This window comes from Rhyacophila brunnea, unplaced genomic scaffold, assembly GCF_057557595.1.
Source record: "Rhyacophila brunnea isolate RB1 unplaced genomic scaffold, BYU_Rbru_1.0 scaffold_7, whole genome shotgun sequence".
Lineage (NCBI taxonomy): Eukaryota > Metazoa > Arthropoda > Insecta > Trichoptera > Rhyacophilidae > Rhyacophila > Rhyacophila brunnea.
In genome coordinates, this window is record NW_028233339.1 from 21,587,810 (window position 1) to 21,606,527 (window position 18,718).

Here is an 18,718-nt window from a genome sequence, read left to right on the forward strand (position 1 = left end):
TATTAACCATTTCTATCTTTAATGGATGAAGGTATTAGAATTAAGTTGATACATTTTTTCAGGTAGATACATCGTTATCCTATTTTTTACACCTATTCACTATTAAAAAGTGACAATAATCACCCAAAACTATTCTTAAGAAGCAATTTATAAGATATTATCTAAAAAAAGTAGTTTTCAGAAATCACAGTAATAGAGCTAAATCACGTATCGTTTAATCTGGCCCATTCACGAAATGGGCGTCTAGAAAATTGCGCAAACTTCCTATTAATAAATAATAAAATAATGATAAAATCAAATTATATTTTGGGACCCTCCTTCTACGAGATCCGGGATTTTCGGGGGCGCCACCGTTCAGGGGTGGCGCAGTATTAGTGGTGTCCTTTTAAGCTCTAAAGGATTCGCTCCGGTTCTTCCAAAGTGGTTGATAAGACCGTGACTATATCAATCCAGTGCAAACTGTAACACAAAGCGTTATTTAATAAATAATGAAGTAGCAAAAGCCATTACCTAACATTCTTTCTGTTACTGTTATGAAGGTCTGTTGGGGTTTATTTTTAGTTTAAATAAAACGACAGAATTTGAACAATTGAATATTTTTCTTTCAACACGATATTTACCAATGATATGGATATTAATGCGTGTAACAAAGACATGGATGAAAGAGTATCTATTAATTGTCAAGATGTCGGCCTCTTTATTGTTAGGGATGAAACATTACTTATTTGTTGTATGTACTGACTTTTAAGGACTTTACGTTTGGGTTAAGAAGTATTATTAAAATATTGGTGGGTACCTACGCGCACTTTGACGCAAAAGGTAGCTTATCTAGGTTATGGGATGCACCTAGGCTGCGGTTCAACGGCTAGTTTATTATTTAATAAACCGTTATCTTTCTCTTCAAGCCACGCTGGGGTACAAGTAACCGTAGATTATTCTCCGTTATGCTAAAATTTGTAGATATTTTTCCCAGACACAGATATATAGGTCGCTAGATTTCAAAATCAGCCAAGTCCATAATAGATGAATAGGAGAAAAACAGCTTTTTGTTTTCTTAAATACACAGTCACAAGGGTGAAAGTTTATATTATTTTGAGTATAGAATATTTCAAATTAATAAATTCCACATTTTGATGATGCAGAAATGTTAGAAAGCAGTAGTTCTTCAGCAATTCACAAAAAAGTCAAAAATACCTAAAGGTGGACTTGGCTGATTTTGAAATGTAGCGACACATTATCTCCGATTGCCACGTTTCAAAGTTACACATAATATGTATCTCCTAAATGCTGTCAATTACAGGGTTTTTGGTGAAGGAGTTAGGCATTTATTACGTTAATTTGTATCAATATTTTGAATTTTAGTGGAAAACTACAGTTAAACTTTAACCGGTAATGAACAAAATAAAAAATATTTCAAACAACCGACTCTTGCGAACCGTTTGATATTTATTTTTGTGAACATCACTACGCAAACTCCCGACAAAGGTCTTCTCATTATATAATGACCCTTGGGCAACGGTTGTCCAGACAGTAATTTCCTGTCCCTGTCCCCTTGACTTAACTACCCGCTACCTGTGATTTGAGCTTTAGCTAATTTTGGCTTCGAGCTTTCCCTACCTGTGTTTGATGAACGCGTCGTGCAAAATTAGTACGTACCTACCTACCTAGTCTGACGTAAACGTAGGTAGTTTATTTATCCCTATGTCAACCAAACTACCTATATAATACCGAATCTAGATGTATGAAAGTCTAACTAAATTTATCAAACTACATTAAGTATATCGTAACATAAATAATAACTATGTTGCATATTATGGGTCGTCCATATACGACGTCACGCCCTAAGGGAGTCTGATATAATAGTGTGATGATTTGTGAAGAATGGATTAGAGGAATTGTAGAAAAAAAAATTATAGAATAAAATATTTTATGAGAACATTAATTGGGTAATATGTATTTTACTTATATCTACTAATTAAAGTAGCAACATGTAGTCCAATAATTTTCGCAAATATGTGAGTTTTCTGCAATCTTCGGTTTGGGCAGGTGAGCGAAGCGTAAAACGTTGCATTTTAATACTACGTTTGTACCTAAATGATTCATTTTTATTACCTGGTAGGGTTTAGGTAACAAAAATTAAATAATAAATTATTATTGCAATAGTCAGCCGAATACAAAACAAAAAAAAGAACATTTAACACATAAAAATCAGTCACAGTCGAAATCATTAAATGATGATAAAATTTTTAGGGAATAGGTTGAATCTGCCAAAAGTAAATTGCCTTTTTTTGGGGTGTAGATATTATTTATTTATTTTTTAATGGCGTTTACAAGTCGTTAACCTGGCGCAAAGGAACCTTGCCGAATCTTTTTTAAATAACCGCTTAATTTTCATTGATAAATGGAGCCTGCCTAATGCCTTCAGTGGTCTGAGACTTCTCCCAGATATTGGTTCTAACAATGGACGTATATGGGTCATTAAATACATTGTCTGTATCAACAAACATAAAAACTGTCGGAAAATATATCCCACTCAACGTTTTAAATCAGTGCAAAAAGTATATCGATTTTTTACTGCTTAGTAGGCAGGTATATTATAGCTAGTCGTTAGTAGTTAATGTCGACCAAGGTTAAATGGTTTATTTAGTTAGTCACAAATAATTATATTTTCACCTTGTTTATGCTAAAATTATTTGGCAATTTGCATACATATATCATCAAATACTTATAGTTTCTTAAAAATGGTTACATGTAAATTGTACGCAAAACATTTCACCATGGTACAGTTCGCCGTGAGCTTTCTATCGGAAAGAGATTACCGTATACAATACGGTCTCCAATTTTATTAGATTCAATATGAACATCAATTCAATTTTCATAGCTGATTTTGGCAAAATTCATGAATTCAAGAATGAAAACCTAACCTAACCTAACAAATAATCCAGTACATCGGCTATTTTCAAAAATTGATTGTTGCTGGCTTCCTGTAAAGTGTAAACCGACAAGAACCGTGTTATATTTAGAATTGAATTTTATGTCATTACTATACGACCCAAAGAGGTTGGACGGTTTTTAATATACGGGCATATATTTCCGATTCAACATTTTACGGTGAAGTGTGATACGGTGAACTGCATACGTACAAGTTTGCGAACACGCTTAAAATACAACAAAATTATTCATTGTTTAGTAAGAATATTTAGATATTTTATAATGTGTAAGTGGGTTGCCTTCTGTGTGAGGTTGTTACGTTACAAGGTTTATGTCTCGAGTGTAGGTAAATGTGGAATAAAAGTTAGATTATGTTATTTTCAATGGTTACAGTCATCTAATATTTAAGGACACTCAGTGTTTCTTGCGTTTTTGGGATGACTATCAGAAAGTAATAAACCGATTCTGGTTTTAAAGCATTGGTCCAAGGTGACTGGCTTTAACATTTCTATCTTATTTGTTCTGTGATTATAACCTAATGTAAATTTGTAATATTGAAATTTGCAAATATACATTATTACACACCTACATAAGACTTGTATTTATCTATAAATTTAATTGATTACTCGTCTTGGGTGCATCAATTTTTATTTTTAAACCATGTTATTAATATTGCAGCTACATTATGTGATAACATTTAATTTTAATGTTATACATAGGTAATATTATCTACTTTCATTGTTGTTAATATTGTTTTTCTTTTGTCCACAGGAGCACCCAAGTCTGCGTGGCACGCCGTTGGCGATGCTTGCGGCGCAGTGCAACAAACTTTCCAGCAAATCTCCGCCACCTTTAGCTGATGCTGCAGTCGGCAAGGGATTCCACCCTTGGAAGAAGAGCCCTCAAGGCGGATCACCGGGACCGGGCGCCGGATCAGGAGGGGGTCGCGCAGGCCCGCCGACCTCATCTGCACCCTGCTATTCGAGACCCCCCGCCTCTTGTGCTGCTCCCACGCCGCCCGCATACGGAGGAGATCTATATTTCCCAGGAGCCGGATCAGCGCAGTCCGACCACCAATCGTTGTTAGGAAAAGTTGAACCGCACGGCTTAGGTTCAGTTTATTCTAGACACCCTTATGAATCGTGGCCGTTTAACGCGGTGGCAGGTGGAGCTCATCATGGAGTTTTGAAGGGTAGTGACGTCAATGCGGGCGCTGGATGGTGGGACGTCCACGGTGCAGCGGGTGGTTGGCTCGACGTAGGCGGCGCGGCAAATATGCACGCCGCCCAAATGGCCGCAAACTACGCTGCCGGCTCTGATTATTCTTCGCTAGGACATTCGCTGGCCGCCGGAAACACGGCGCATCACTTACTATCGTCAGGACAACACTTACTCCAAGACACGTACAAGTCGATGCTTCCAACTCAAGGATTCGGGTTGCATTCGTCGGCACCCGCCCCCACTCCGACCCTCCCTCCCGCCCCTTCTCCTCGCTCGCAGCGTAGATATACAGGAAGAGCGACCTGCGATTGTCCTAATTGCCAAGAAGCCGAAAGACTAGGACCCGCGGGGGTACACTTGAGGAAGAAAAACATCCACAGCTGTCATATACCGGGCTGTGGGAAAGTGTACGGGAAGACGTCTCACCTGAAGGCGCATCTGAGGTGGCATACTGGCGAGCGCCCTTTCGTCTGCAATTGGCTGTTCTGCGGCAAGAGGTTCACCAGGTCGGACGAACTGCAGCGGCACCTGCGAACGCACACGGGGGAGAAGCGCTTCGCCTGCCCCGTGTGCAACAAGAGGTTCATGAGGTCAGACCATCTGGCGAAGCACGTGAAGACCCACAACGGAGGGGGGAGCAAGAAGGGCAGCAGCGAGTCGTGCAGCGACAGCGAGGAAAACAGCCAAGGGGAGCTGGCCAACAGCCCGGGACCGGGAGGGCCGGGGGGTCCGGGCGTCCGAGGCAGGTCGCCCCCGATGGGGCTGGAGCTGGCGGGGCTCGACGTGAAGCCTCCCGGGCTGGCGTGAGCGAGGTGGGGGCCGGCGCTGCTCTATCCGCAGTACCGCCCCTAACCGAAGAAGCCATGCGGGAGTTCGTCCGATATCAAGTCAGCGCTTACGATATGGACGCCTTCCTACGGGACAGAGCAACTAGGCGAGATGACCAATAATAAATTGTGAATAGTGATTTGTGATTGTACGTGATGATTTTTTTATATTATATATTTGTAAATAATAAGTACTATAGATACATATCAAGAGATTGTTGAATGAAACTATAATTAACCGAAATTTTATAAAGACACTGAGAGTGAAAATTATAATGATTTCTATGATTGAGTTATACACGTCATTGTATGACCTTTAGTGTATATCATTATGTGTCATACGTTACGTCTCTGTGTATGAAAATATATAGGTATGATCGATTTCAAATTATTCAATATTTATAATATGTTACTATCTATGTGAAATGGCTGTTATGAGCTGACTTATTAAAGAACTAACACAAAATACATTTATCATACAATAAATATTTCATAATAAGCTTAAGGAAAGTCGAATTATAATTATACATCAAATTCACGTAAAGAAAAATATAAAACTGCAGTTACAATTAATTTATGTTATTAAGTTAGGAAAAATGACTGGTCAAAAACATGGTTAGTAAAAAAAACAACAAAACTTTCTTACCAAAACATCGAAATCTTTTTATTTCATCGACAAAGTCTAAAAGTATAATATTATTTCATTTTTTTTCTTTTGGCTGTAATTATAACAAAAAATATGTTTGCAATGCTGCTCGAGTCTGTAGATGATTGTACAATATTATTATAATATAAAATCTATAAAATAATGTCTATTACATAATATTATACTTGATTTCATTCTGTAAATTTATATATTAGAAAAAATAAATAATAAATATATATATATAATAAAACAATATTGTATAATTTTACGCTTTTGTGACAAAACACATTGAAATTTATAAAATTAAATATAAAATATTTTCCCGGAGGAGATTGTCGTTTTATTTAATTGAAAACTTGTTGCTAAATATAATATGAAACTGCAGAAAGGTTAATTAAGCTAATGACTCAAGGTATTATATTCTTTTTAGATAAATATTATGTAGTAAAGAAATTTATTTGATAGGCCTGTATTGACATAAAAATGTCTTCTATTAATGTGAAAAACCTGAAAAAAAATTTTACTTATTTCAATATTGCCCTGTTATTTATGTCATATATTATACGAGTCTTTAGATATTATTATCATAATTAAGACTTAAACTTTCTTTTTTGAATTTGGGACTCTTGAAATATTTTGTAAAATCTCGGGAAATACTAACTTGGGTGAGAAATATCGTTAGATTTGACAGGGTAAAAATTATCTACATTTACATTATAATACCTTACTGGTTACATTATTTGGTTTTTATAAAGTTTTTCAATAATAAATCAACATGAAAATATTTTACAAACATCAGCAAATTTTTGTTGTTTCAAAATTCAAATGTTTTAATAATATGCCAAGGAAAACCTTGATAACTAAGGTAATATATTATATTTTAAAATCAATTAATTACAAAAAATGAGTAAATACCATTTTTCACAATATTTTTGCAAATTCTCACCGAACTCCGCTGAATAAGTGCCCACCAACTACCAATAGACTTTCTGAGTGAGTGATCGACGGAGAGCCGTTAAAGCCTAAAAGGTCCTAGATCAACGAATGCTGAGCTTAGGATGAAGACACACGGCCGCATGGCACTGAAAGTCATAACACATTGATGCAAATAGCAAACTGTGGTATCGCAAACGCAGATCTTCCCTAATTTAAATAAGAAAGGCATTGATTTCGATATATTTCATGATGAGGGCATCACAGTTTTCAGTAAAACGAAACGTATGGTTTGGTGTTAGCAGCAGAAAGAAAAATGGAAACAGAAAGCAATCAGAGGGTTCGAAAAGAGACCATTATCTGGTAGTGTAAGTATGACATTGAATAGGACAACTGCACGTGGTGTTCTGCATAAGTTTGTCCATCATATTATGAAATTACAGCATGAGGCAGCGGAGATAGTAACATCCAGTAAGTATCTGATATAATAAGAGAAGTGAGAAATAAAACATTACCTTGTTAAAGATCTACCATCGTAAGTTGGCAGCCGGTCAAATTTGAAACTAAAATTGTCTATCGAGGATAAATTTGTTACAAATGCCATTTAATTTTACAACATGTTTCTCGAATTATGGATTGCATAATATTTGTACAGAAATCTACTACCAATAAAAAATTATAAATTACCATTTTTTTGTTAGTTATGGTAATATTCTCAATGTCATACTAGCGCCCTCGCTGAAATGCCAATTTATGATGGTAGATCTATAGATGGTTCTACAGTTGTTCTAACACAAGCGTTGCCCAGTGAAAAGAGATCAACAGAGAAGCCACTATGTGAAATATGGAGAAAGTTGAATGAAGCCAGGAGCCATTCTAGGTTGTCAATCTTTAAATATCAATACGAATAAAATAGAATTTGAAGATAATTTATGGAGATGGATACAAAACGGAGCCTAAAAATATAAAAGTGAAACTGAGAAAATGATACTAAGCTAGAACGATTAAATCTGCTGTAAGTTAAGCCTCTGCCTATAATATCGTGGGTCCCGGGTTCGAATCCTGGGTCTAGCAAATACACATATTATTTTTTAATTTGTGTTTGAGTCAGAGTATGGACCTAACATCTATTTCTCGTAAAAAAAATCTGTTAATACAAACCTCCATTTTGTAGAGACCCACATGATCTTATTGGGATCGGACATAGTGAAAAAAAATTACACAGCAAATCAGCAAATTCATTTAGAGCATTACGTAGGTACTAAATAGTATAAGATTTATTGACATAATGCATTCGTTTTAAATGCATAAAAGAATTTAAATATATAAATACTTATCTACAATTATTATCCAGAATTAATTTTGATAAAAAGTCCCGGTTTATATAAATAACCAAAGAAAAACATCAAAACTGGCCGACATCTTTTTTATTTACAAACAATACTGCAATCATTTAGATTGCTTAGAATATAATTTGTTGCAGAAGTGTAGTTACCAATTATTGGACGATACCACATCTTATAAATTCGTTCAATCGCCATTTAAGGTGAATACTCCGCCCACCAGAGGCACCTAGTGAAAAAATGTGAAACTGGCAATTTTACACATTTTTTTGATAATTTAAATTTTATAGTAAGTATAAATAAAAAAAATTTCAGATTATGAGCAATTTGATTTTTTTTATAAAACTCGATCTTTTCAAAATTATACCGAGAGGAATACCTATACATAATTTGAAAACACTTCTGAGAAATATATAACCAATAGACACCCAGCAGGCTTCGAATCTGCGTCCCTCGGGACTCGCGCCCACGTGCATTGACAACTATGCTATAGGAATCTTATAAAATTGCGACAAATTTTAACTAATGGTCCTTACAATACTCTCTGAAGCGATTTCTAAATACGTTTTCAAATTCAATAATTAAAAATGTTCAATAAAAAGAATGTTACATTCTTAAATCTTGTGAATTATTGGTTGAATAAAAAAAATAGTTAACTTGTAATATAGGAATGTGTAAAAATCATTAAAACTATAAATTAGTCAAAAATATTTTTCTTTTTAATATTTTTATATGGGTAGATATCTCAATTAAAACAAATTTAATGTAAATTATCAAAAAAAATGTCTAAAATTGCAAACTTCATATTTTACACCGTTTTTATTAGCTCGTTTTCTTGTTTGTCCAAGATATTTAACTAACTTCCCGACTAGCTAGACATTTGAAACTTTTAGAATATATCAGAACGCTACGGGAATGCATTTTTTTAATACTTTTGGCCATCTTTAAGCAGAAATGAATTCATTTTCAGTTAATTCTGTTTTGTATGTTTCGGAAAAAAATCGTTAAAAGTAGTATTTACTACTCACTATTATTGGTTGCTAAGTGGGTCCTAGCAACTAAATTATTTATATATATGTGCGTTACTATGGAAATCAATACGAAATGTCAATATGACATTTCAGTATTCTATATTTATTAATACCTACATAGAATTGTCAAGTTTATATGATTGAACAGAAAATTTAAAAACGTGATATATAAAAAGTTCTTTTTATGTTGTAATTATTTCCGCCAAGTGCCTCAGTAGAATATTCACCTTAAATGTTGTAATAAAAAAGATTCATAATATTATGGTTTCTTTTATTTCAAACTCTTGGGGTAATAGTAAGTTTCATCTTTATTTTACTTCGCCCATACATTTTTTACGAGACTTGATCAGCGTATCTCCCCGTCTCTTCACTTTCAATTTCCATTTTATATTAGTCGACTCTTAGAAAAACAATATCTTTTTTTATTAGGTAATCTACTGTTGGATATGATCATCCTTACAAATGACTCTCGCTTTGACCGCGGGTGGTCCCCGCTGATTAAAACTGGATATTCTAGCGGCGTAATCAAACCCAGATGAGTTAGGGGAATGGGTACCCTCTTTAGTCGCTATTTTACACTTGGCATTTTAGACCTCTTATGGCGAAATCACCCCAGTCGACGCTTAATACAGTGACGCACAGACGAAGCTTTTGAGTAATATTTTCAATTCAGCGTTTAATTTCATCTATTACTTAAATAAATTCAATCAAGAAGGCGTTCAAATAAAAATATTATATGCAAAAACGATGATTTTCAGGAGAGATGAAAAACACTTGGAAAAATAATTAAATTACAAGATAAAAAGAACTATTTATATACAAAGTTTTTAAATTTTCTGTTGAATCGTATAAACTTGACTTGACTGGCTTAAACGATCAAAAAAATTGTACTTGATAGAAATAATACTGAAATGTCATTTTGACATTCATATTGATTTCAATAGTAAAGCACGTATATATTAATAATTTAGTTGATAGGAACATCCGCTTAGCAACCAATAATGGTGTCGAAATAACTTTTCATACAAAACAGAATTAAATGAAAATGAATTCAATTCTACTTAAAGATGGCTAAAAGTATTTAAAAAAATGCATTGGCATCGTGTTCATATTCTAAGAGTTTCAAATGTCTAGCTAGTCGGGAAGTTAGTTAAAAATCGTTTGCAAGATTTGTACCAGACAAAGAACCACCGGTCAAATAAGAATACGAGCTAAGAAAAACGTTGTAATAAATAACATCAATTTAGTCTAGTGTTTTATGAGTATATTTTGAAAGATGAGCATTTTCATATCTTAAAAATAATATTTTAATTAATAGAATAGAGTTAACAATAAAAAATAAAACAAAATCAAAGTAAAAAGTAAAAGAATCAAATTGTACACTCTGTTCCAGCTTTTAATCACCTTTGACAGCAATGTATTATAATATAGACCCTTTTTATAGGGTCAACTATAAAACATAGTGCTCTTTATACGCATACAAATAATATTTAAATAAAAGACTTGAAGGAAACTTTGACATATACACACATGAATCTATAATACGGTATGACTTGCTGCCATTCATATAATTCTGGGTAATATAATCATAATTATTTTTTAGCGTCAGTTAAAAATATATTTAGTTTTTAAACACTGTCTAATTATGGTAGGTAGCTTACTCGTAAATATAATATATTATAACTGACGCTAAAAATAATATTGATTAAATTAGCTGCGTAATTCATGTTGTATTGCATATTCATGTGTGGTTAAGTTCATCCAATGTTGTCACCAGCATCTGTCAAAAACCATCAATACAATTTTATTTAATCGATCCATAAATTATTAATTATGTAGAAATTGCTAATATAAGCTGTTGTATAGATAGTCTATAGATGACCAATATTAAGAATCGCGTTTATTAGGCGCATTAAAGAGGCCAAAGATAGCATTATGGGATGGGACTTAGTCTATAATTTTCACTGCGTCAACGTAGGTACATAATATTAATTTGTTTTTGACTACCGATTCAACTACCCTCGAGACGTTTTCAAATCTCAATCGAGTGCTGTAATTATACTTGTGATCAGCTAGCGTCAAGGGGGGGTGTTAAGGGTTCGAAACACCTGAGTGGCAGGATTTAGGGGGCAGCAAAAGTCCTAACAACCAGGTACCAGAAAATGAACTGACCAATAAATTTACAACATTTCAAGAAAAAATTATTTCTCTCAATAACTTGTTTCACGGATAGTAAAAACTTCTTCAGTGTCATTAGTGATTATTTTATAAATTTGGGTCTCCATGCTCCATCGATACATATCTATCGTTATAAGGTGAATATGTAAAGAAATCAGGTAGTGCCCTGAAAGAACATATTAAAATATACATACCTAGTATAAACGAATGAAAGATTATGTCATTCGATATACACTATACTTAGCTTCAATTCACAAGTGTAACATTAAATAAAATGCATCCCCTTAATCTCAGCAAAGGGGAATTTGAAGTAGAGTATACAATATACCAAGAATCGACGTATTATGTAAAATTAAACATAAAATTCTGCGATTAACAATTTCCTCAGTGAAAACCTTTTAGCGACTAATTTGGCAATAAATTTTAAACTTCCGGCGCTGGCGTCGCGTGGCGTCTCTTCGGCCGACGCTAGCGACGCTGCGTGGACGTCCCGACGCCCTGCATCATTAGTCACAACCCCAAATACACGGGGCAGATACCACAGTAGGAAATTCAAAGCCTAGTTATTTGATATAAAAATGAAATAATAGTGTAGGTAGTGGCACCATCTCATCGCCTTATTAAAGATACAATACGTCAGTAAGGAAGGTAAGCTGAGGTAGGTAACTAGAAATTAACTATTTCTAATTTCCTGAAGATACAATATGCTGACTTACTATGGAAAATGCTTGAAAAAGTCTGCGTGCAGTAGCGTTAGATACGGGATGGATTATTTTATTTTTCATATGATCATGTAAGTATATAAGTACCATAATACAAGTGTAGGAAAGCGAATAGGTATGATAACCCAAAGACTTAAATTTTAAAATATTCCATTGGAAAAGGCAAGTAAATAATTTATATGCATTTTATTATTCAACATAATAAATACACACAACAAACAAAATAATTTTGGTACCTATCTAATATATTCGTAATAGCTTACATATAATTATAACTATCTAGAAATAAATTATACGGGATATATTTTCTAAGTTAAATAAATTAAGCCTCAACGGTATTGACAATGAGATACCTAAAATCTTAGATTATAAATACATGCATTTAAATAATATATATGAATAGGCCGCTCTCGTGGTGAAGTGCCTTTCATCAGGGACCTCTGGGTTCGATTCCCAGTAAGGACACAATATAATATGTATGTGAATTTCTCAAAGCCTGGATGTTTGTGATTGCTCAAAATTATTAACAACCACCTTGTACGAAAAAGCAAGGACCTAATTAAAAAAATATTTACTTACTTATTAACAATGTCACACTGATAATTATTTACGATAAAAATCATTCTGCTTCAAGTGATAAAATTAAAAGATGAACATAAGGACGTCGAAGTCCCGTTAGGTTTAGTTATGAGGAATGATTTCTTAGCTCGAAAATAAGTATGTAGTTCCACTGTAGCATACGACCACTGGAGCAGATACGTCAAGGAACGAAGGAGCGACGGTTGGTATCCAGTATCCGACAGGAGCGGAACCAGCCGCAGAAAAGACTGACAATAAATAGGCTGCATTGTAGATTGAATAGAGACATTACACATTATTTGTTTTATCATCATAATTATAGAATTATTAATCAAACTACAATTATTTTTGGCTATCAAAAACAGTATGCCGGCCCTTTTAAGTAGAGATGGGGTGTGGTGTATGATATTATTATTTGAAATAAAATCCGAGGGATTATTTATCAAAGCATCTTTGTAGTTAACTGTAACATCGTCACACAACAAACCACAAATCATTTGGGGAGCAAGGCACCCCCTTAAAACTGCCACTGACTTATATCTAGGTACTTACCGTGACACTTGAAGCAAATATTTTTTTCTATATAATATTGTTTCGCACTATCAAAATACACTGAAAAAAATGCAAGTTTCAAATACTGAATAAGTCAATAATTTAATTTGCACAATTGTACCGGTAGTTCCATCGTCAGTTTTAATAATGCAAGTTTTGATTACCTACTTTGATATAATCACTTCAATATTATTCCTCTTTCTACCATAATATGAAGGATTATTCGGATAATGGTTTATCGTTCGACGATTTATAAAAAAAAACACGAAATTTTTCCCACAGTTATGCGCAAATCTGTTGATTTCTAAAAAAATAAGTTAAAATGTTGCTAAGAAGGTACATACAACAAAACTACTAACAGATAGTATTTCATATTCATTACCGGTTTTATTACCGGCATTCGCCAAAAACATCTTTCTACATTCTTTTACGGTGCCCTATTTTTTTTTCTTACTGGCATCATCTTTTCCGCATAAAACAAAATAAAATTCTGTCCAAAGGAGAAATCGAAAGCGCCCAGAATAAATATGTAGTGGATTTATTATTATTACAGGACGAAGGGGAAAATTTATATTTAAAATGCGTTTTGATGGTGGCTGTGTAATTAGGTACAATAAAAATCAAAAAGAACATTTTTTATAATATACTAGCTGAAGTACCCGGCTTCGCACACGGTCGCTTCGTGGTTATATTTATCTTAGATATTTGAAAAATAATAAGAGGTAATTATTTTTTTAATATTAAAATATCTGTGTAATACAATATGGCAATATGAAAATAATTCTAATAGGAGTAAAGGTCAAACATAAGAACACTAAATTAAAATCGAATCCAAAATATGAAAACGTTATTAATGTTATTAATATGTAGTAAAAAAAAATCAAAATTGGATGGAACAAACAAACAACAAACTTTGTATGTTATATAATAATAATTTAGAAACCTTCGCAGGTGTGCGCACACAACTGACAAAAGTTTCATCGCAATCGGATGAATGGTATAGGAACGCATACGAATAGTAGAAGAAGATGATTTTCTAATTCAGAAATCTTCGTGAGCATGCGCATGACAACTCACCAAAGTTTCATTGCAATCAGATTAATGGTATAGGAACGCATACGAATAGAAGAAGAAGATGGTTGTACTAATTCAAAAACCTTCGCAACAATTAACGTAAACACGTAACAATTCAGAAACCTTTGCGGCGTGAGCACAACACTTGATCAAAATTTCATTGCAATCGGATGAATGGTATAAGAACGCATACGAATAGAAGATGGAATCGAAGAAGAAGATCGTTGTACTAATTCAGAAACCTTCGCGGGTGTTGGCACAATTACTGACAAAAAATTTATTGCAATCGGATGAATGGAATAGAAACGCATACGAATAGAAGAATATAGAATAGAAGAAGAAGAAGATAGTTGTACTAATTCAAAAGCCATTGCGGGTGTTACCACAACAACTGACGAAGGTTTCATCGCAATCGGATGAATGGTATAGGGACCATACGAATAAAAGAAGACAGAATGAAGAAGAAGAAGAAGATGATGATTTTTCTAATTCAGAAACCTTCATGGGTGTGCATACAACCACTTACCAAAATTTCATTGCAATCGGATGAATGATATAGGAACAATACGAATAAAAGAAAATATAATGAAGAAGAAGAAGAAGATGATGATTTTTCTAATTCAGAAACCTTCATGGGTGTGCATACAACCACCCAAAATTTCATTGCAATCGGATGAATGGTATAGGAATGCATACGAGACAGACACACAGACAGACAGACATACAGACAGACAGACATTCATTTATATATATTAGTATAGCCTATACTCTTTGCGCAAGTGCAAGCAATAAGTTTACAAAGTTTTATCACAATCGGATGAACGGTATGGCTGCGCATTAAATACGAACAAACAAACACACAAACACACAAATATTAATTTTTATATATTAGATTACCTTTTTTAATTTCTCTACTTTCTTAATATCAGTAAACAGGTATTAAATTTTTTAAAACCGGTTTTCCGATATCGATAAATACCGGTATCCCGATTTTTGAACACCGGTATTGCAATCCCTACCTCTACCTATGCGTACAAACTGACAATGTTAATCATTAATTTATTAGATATTCCTAAAAAAGAGGGAAGGTATTATAATACTCACCATAGCACCAATAATATTGTTCAAAATGTATAATAGAATAATGCTAAATTTACTGTATCCTGGGTGGATAATATATTTTAATACAATGACATTTTCTAATACACTTATTAGGTACGAGTATGTACAGAAGAAAATACAGGAAAAACGCAGTACCTATTTGTAAAAAAAAAAAAAACATATGTTGACTCTGGAACTTAGCTCTAAAGTGCTTCCATCATGAAAATCTGAATAACGTAGAAGGACATAACGCATGTCGTTATTTTATGGAGGGTAGCTTACTTTATATTTTGAATTAAACTGTAATAGGATTACATCCCTCAGCGCTTCATTCCACCCTTGTTGTAGTTATTATCATCCTAATGCAATATATTCATCAAACGATAAAGACCTGATAACAACGCGACAAATTGAATTACATTTAATAAAATGCGTTGGGATTATGATTAAAAGATGTATTTTATCTGCAGCTTTACGAATTTATGAAACAATGTGTTTAGAACAGCGATGAGTTTTTTTTACGGCCGGTGGAAATGATCATGAGGGTTAGCGGGTTTAATTATTTCTGTTTTATGTTATTGAATTTTTATTCAGAATATACTACCTACATAAAAATATTAGTTCAATAGTATTATGTACTGTACCTATAGTCTAGGGATTCTCTAAGATGATCGATCACATGGCATATTATAAGGACATGCGAGTACACAGAAAAATGATTATAACGTATTATAGTTATGTGGCGGGATGAGAAGTAGCCGGAGTGAAGGCAATACCTCAGCTGAGGCATGGTCTAAAAAGATCGTGACTAGGCGATGCGCGGAATGCGGGTCGCGGGTGCAAATGACGGAAGCCGAACGAAATATAATTTGTCATAAAAGTTCAACATGCGTCCTTTTTATGTTATGTTTATTATTATATTCGTAATAATAATAGTATATGCATTGACATGTTTCCTTTTTTAAGTACATACGTAAAGTTTTTTAGTCATCTTTATACGATTTAAGAATATTTTCATCCGACGCCATGACAAAACGAATCGACGTGCAGACACCTCGACTATCGCTCTCCGAATGACAACGCGGCCGTAATTTCGTTTTACATACAGTTGAAAATTATTTGCCGTTTCACTTATGTACGCTCTTAACAAAATCATGTGTCACTGACTTTCACATTTATCCCGTATACCTACTACCTATAGCTTTTCGTTGCTTTCATGAAGACCCGCCGTAGGTACTTTTACGGGCACATTCACCATACTCAGACACTTGCGATAAACGCCTGGCCTGCAGGTATGAATAAGGGTACTCACCTACGAGTTATTGCGTACTGTCGCATCCACAAGTGGTAATCGAGTACGCGTGGCTTAACGGTAATAATAAAATTATTAGGATTGTTATCGTTTGTTTGTATCGTCCGCGCTATCTTGTCGTTTAGACATGCCGCAACGGGATATTAAAACAAACATTGTATGCCTCAGATAGTTGCCAAATTCTAAGTGCCACCAGTCTTCCAGTTGCCACAGGTCTTGCGTGTCATAGAATGCCGAGAGAAGAGAGGCCAAGCCGTCCGTAGACTGTTCGATAGCCAAATCATCTGGGTCACAATCCTGCTGTCATGAAGTTCGGTCGAAGTATTCCATTTACCAAAATAATTTGTATTTTTCCGTTTCCGGGAGGACTAACTTTTAAATTTGCTGCAGCTCTAATAAACAAGGAATTTTTTTTTAAATCAATTACCAAACTAATCAAGACTACTACTTAGGTACCTACTAAGAATGTGACTAGTTAGTATCAAAGATTCGAATATACGTCTTATTATTTATTATACGTGCTTAACGGATTAAATTTTGGGAGGTATTAACATAGTTGTATAGTTGTATGACTGTTTTAAACTGTATCGAGGGCCTTTTCAAAATATTTGACGAATCGATTGCGTCATTTGCGTCAATGAAAATCGCAGCTAAGTAAATCTAAATCTAAAAGTATGCACTTGGTATAATGTTAAAACTAAGTAGGCAATGATGTCAGTTTTTTCTATTAGGAGTAGGTAGATATAGAAAATAGGGGAGATGTTATAATGATTAAAAAAATCTCAGGCATGTAAGTTACGACCGTGATAAAAACCCTAACATTATACAGCAATAAGTTGATAGGAGCGCATTAGATTTTACCCTGAAGAGGGATGATGTTGCATACTAATAAAACGTTCCACCAACCCCTAAATGTACTGAACTAACGACCGTATATCCACTGCGTTTATTCGCGGAGTTTTCAGGGTGAATAAAATTATATTTCCCTCAAGTCAAAGTAAACAAAATATTATCGAATTTATCAGAATTTGATAAAATGGGAATATTATTATAATATAGGTACAGTTAAATATATCATTGAAATATCTATTCGACTACGTACCTACTAACTGGCGTATGCATATAACAGCAAATTGCATTCAAGCTATTTAATGCAAATTTGCATGCATAAACCTAAATAGAGTCCATTGCATAGTGACGTCACGTCGCTGAAGTAATACGCGTCATGCCGTGACTAATGTTACCAACTTTTAAATTTTGATTCTCCGATAATTAATTGAAAATTTTGAAATTGTGAATAGGTGTAAAAATGTGCAAACGGTACCATATAAATTTAATAATTATAAATGAATAACTTTTAATAATTTATTTGTTATAATATAATATTTATTTTATACTTCTTAATGCACAAAAGGATAAAGTATACCCAGTAAACATTTCCATAATATGACAATACAACTTCGCGGGCTCATTGACAATATTGACATTACTATCGATCCTCGATATTATCTGTATCTATACATTTTTACAATTTTAGCATTTTTAGCAACATGAATCCATGTATAGCCCAACGACGACGGACAGTTAACTTCAATCAAGACGAACTAAGCCTACTAAACGCTTGTTGTGATGAACTCATTTTAGACGTATATTAAAGTGACACAGATCGCGCAGATCACCGCCATTTTAAGTTTGGTGCGCATTCCTGTACGTGACGTATGCATTTTTTTATAGTTTTCTTATTCGGCCGATAAACCACTAACTGCGTTGAGTGCGGCTCGAGACTGTATGAATACGGCTGTAAGAGTGTGTTTAACCAAAAAATCAAAAAATATCAGTTTTAGTCACTTTTTAAGTTTTCGGAAAATACGAGTATTATAATTTATAATCATTAAAAAGTATTTTATTACAAAAAAACCTCTTTATATGGGTACCTAAATAGTACATAATAATATTAAAGCTCGCCTGTTTTTAGTTTACTCCAATTTATGGAGGATGAATCAAATATAAATGATGACAATATGTGAACAGCATTTTTTTCATCTTCACTTAAATATCTCAATATTAAAAGAAAAACAGTAAATTTATTTCATTACTATGTGGAAAGCCCAACCATGAACGTACGAAAAAATATCTAAATCCTTGCTAATACTTAGGAACCTCATGCTGGCAGTGCTGGCGCATGGGGCACATCGATATGATTATGAAATGTGCCTCTTATAACTAACACTACAAATAACAGTGGGAAAATCTCTAAAATCGCTTATA

General features: G+C 33.9%; 1 protein-coding gene across 1 annotated transcript in view; it reads left to right on the forward strand.

The window, feature by feature from the left end:
- The window catches only part of LOC147064620 (transcription factor Sp8-like), a 78,028-nt gene extending 72,938 nt beyond the window's left edge, over positions 1 to 5,090 (forward strand). Inside the window, exon 3 of the mRNA XM_085957784.1 lies at positions 3,703 to 5,090. Within this exon, the coding sequence (XP_085813910.1) occupies positions 3,703 to 4,959 (1,257 nt within the window). The 3' untranslated portion in view covers positions 4,960 to 5,090. The remainder of the gene's footprint in view (positions 1 to 3,702) is intronic.
- Positions 5,091 to 18,718: the final 13,628 nt, after the last annotated feature.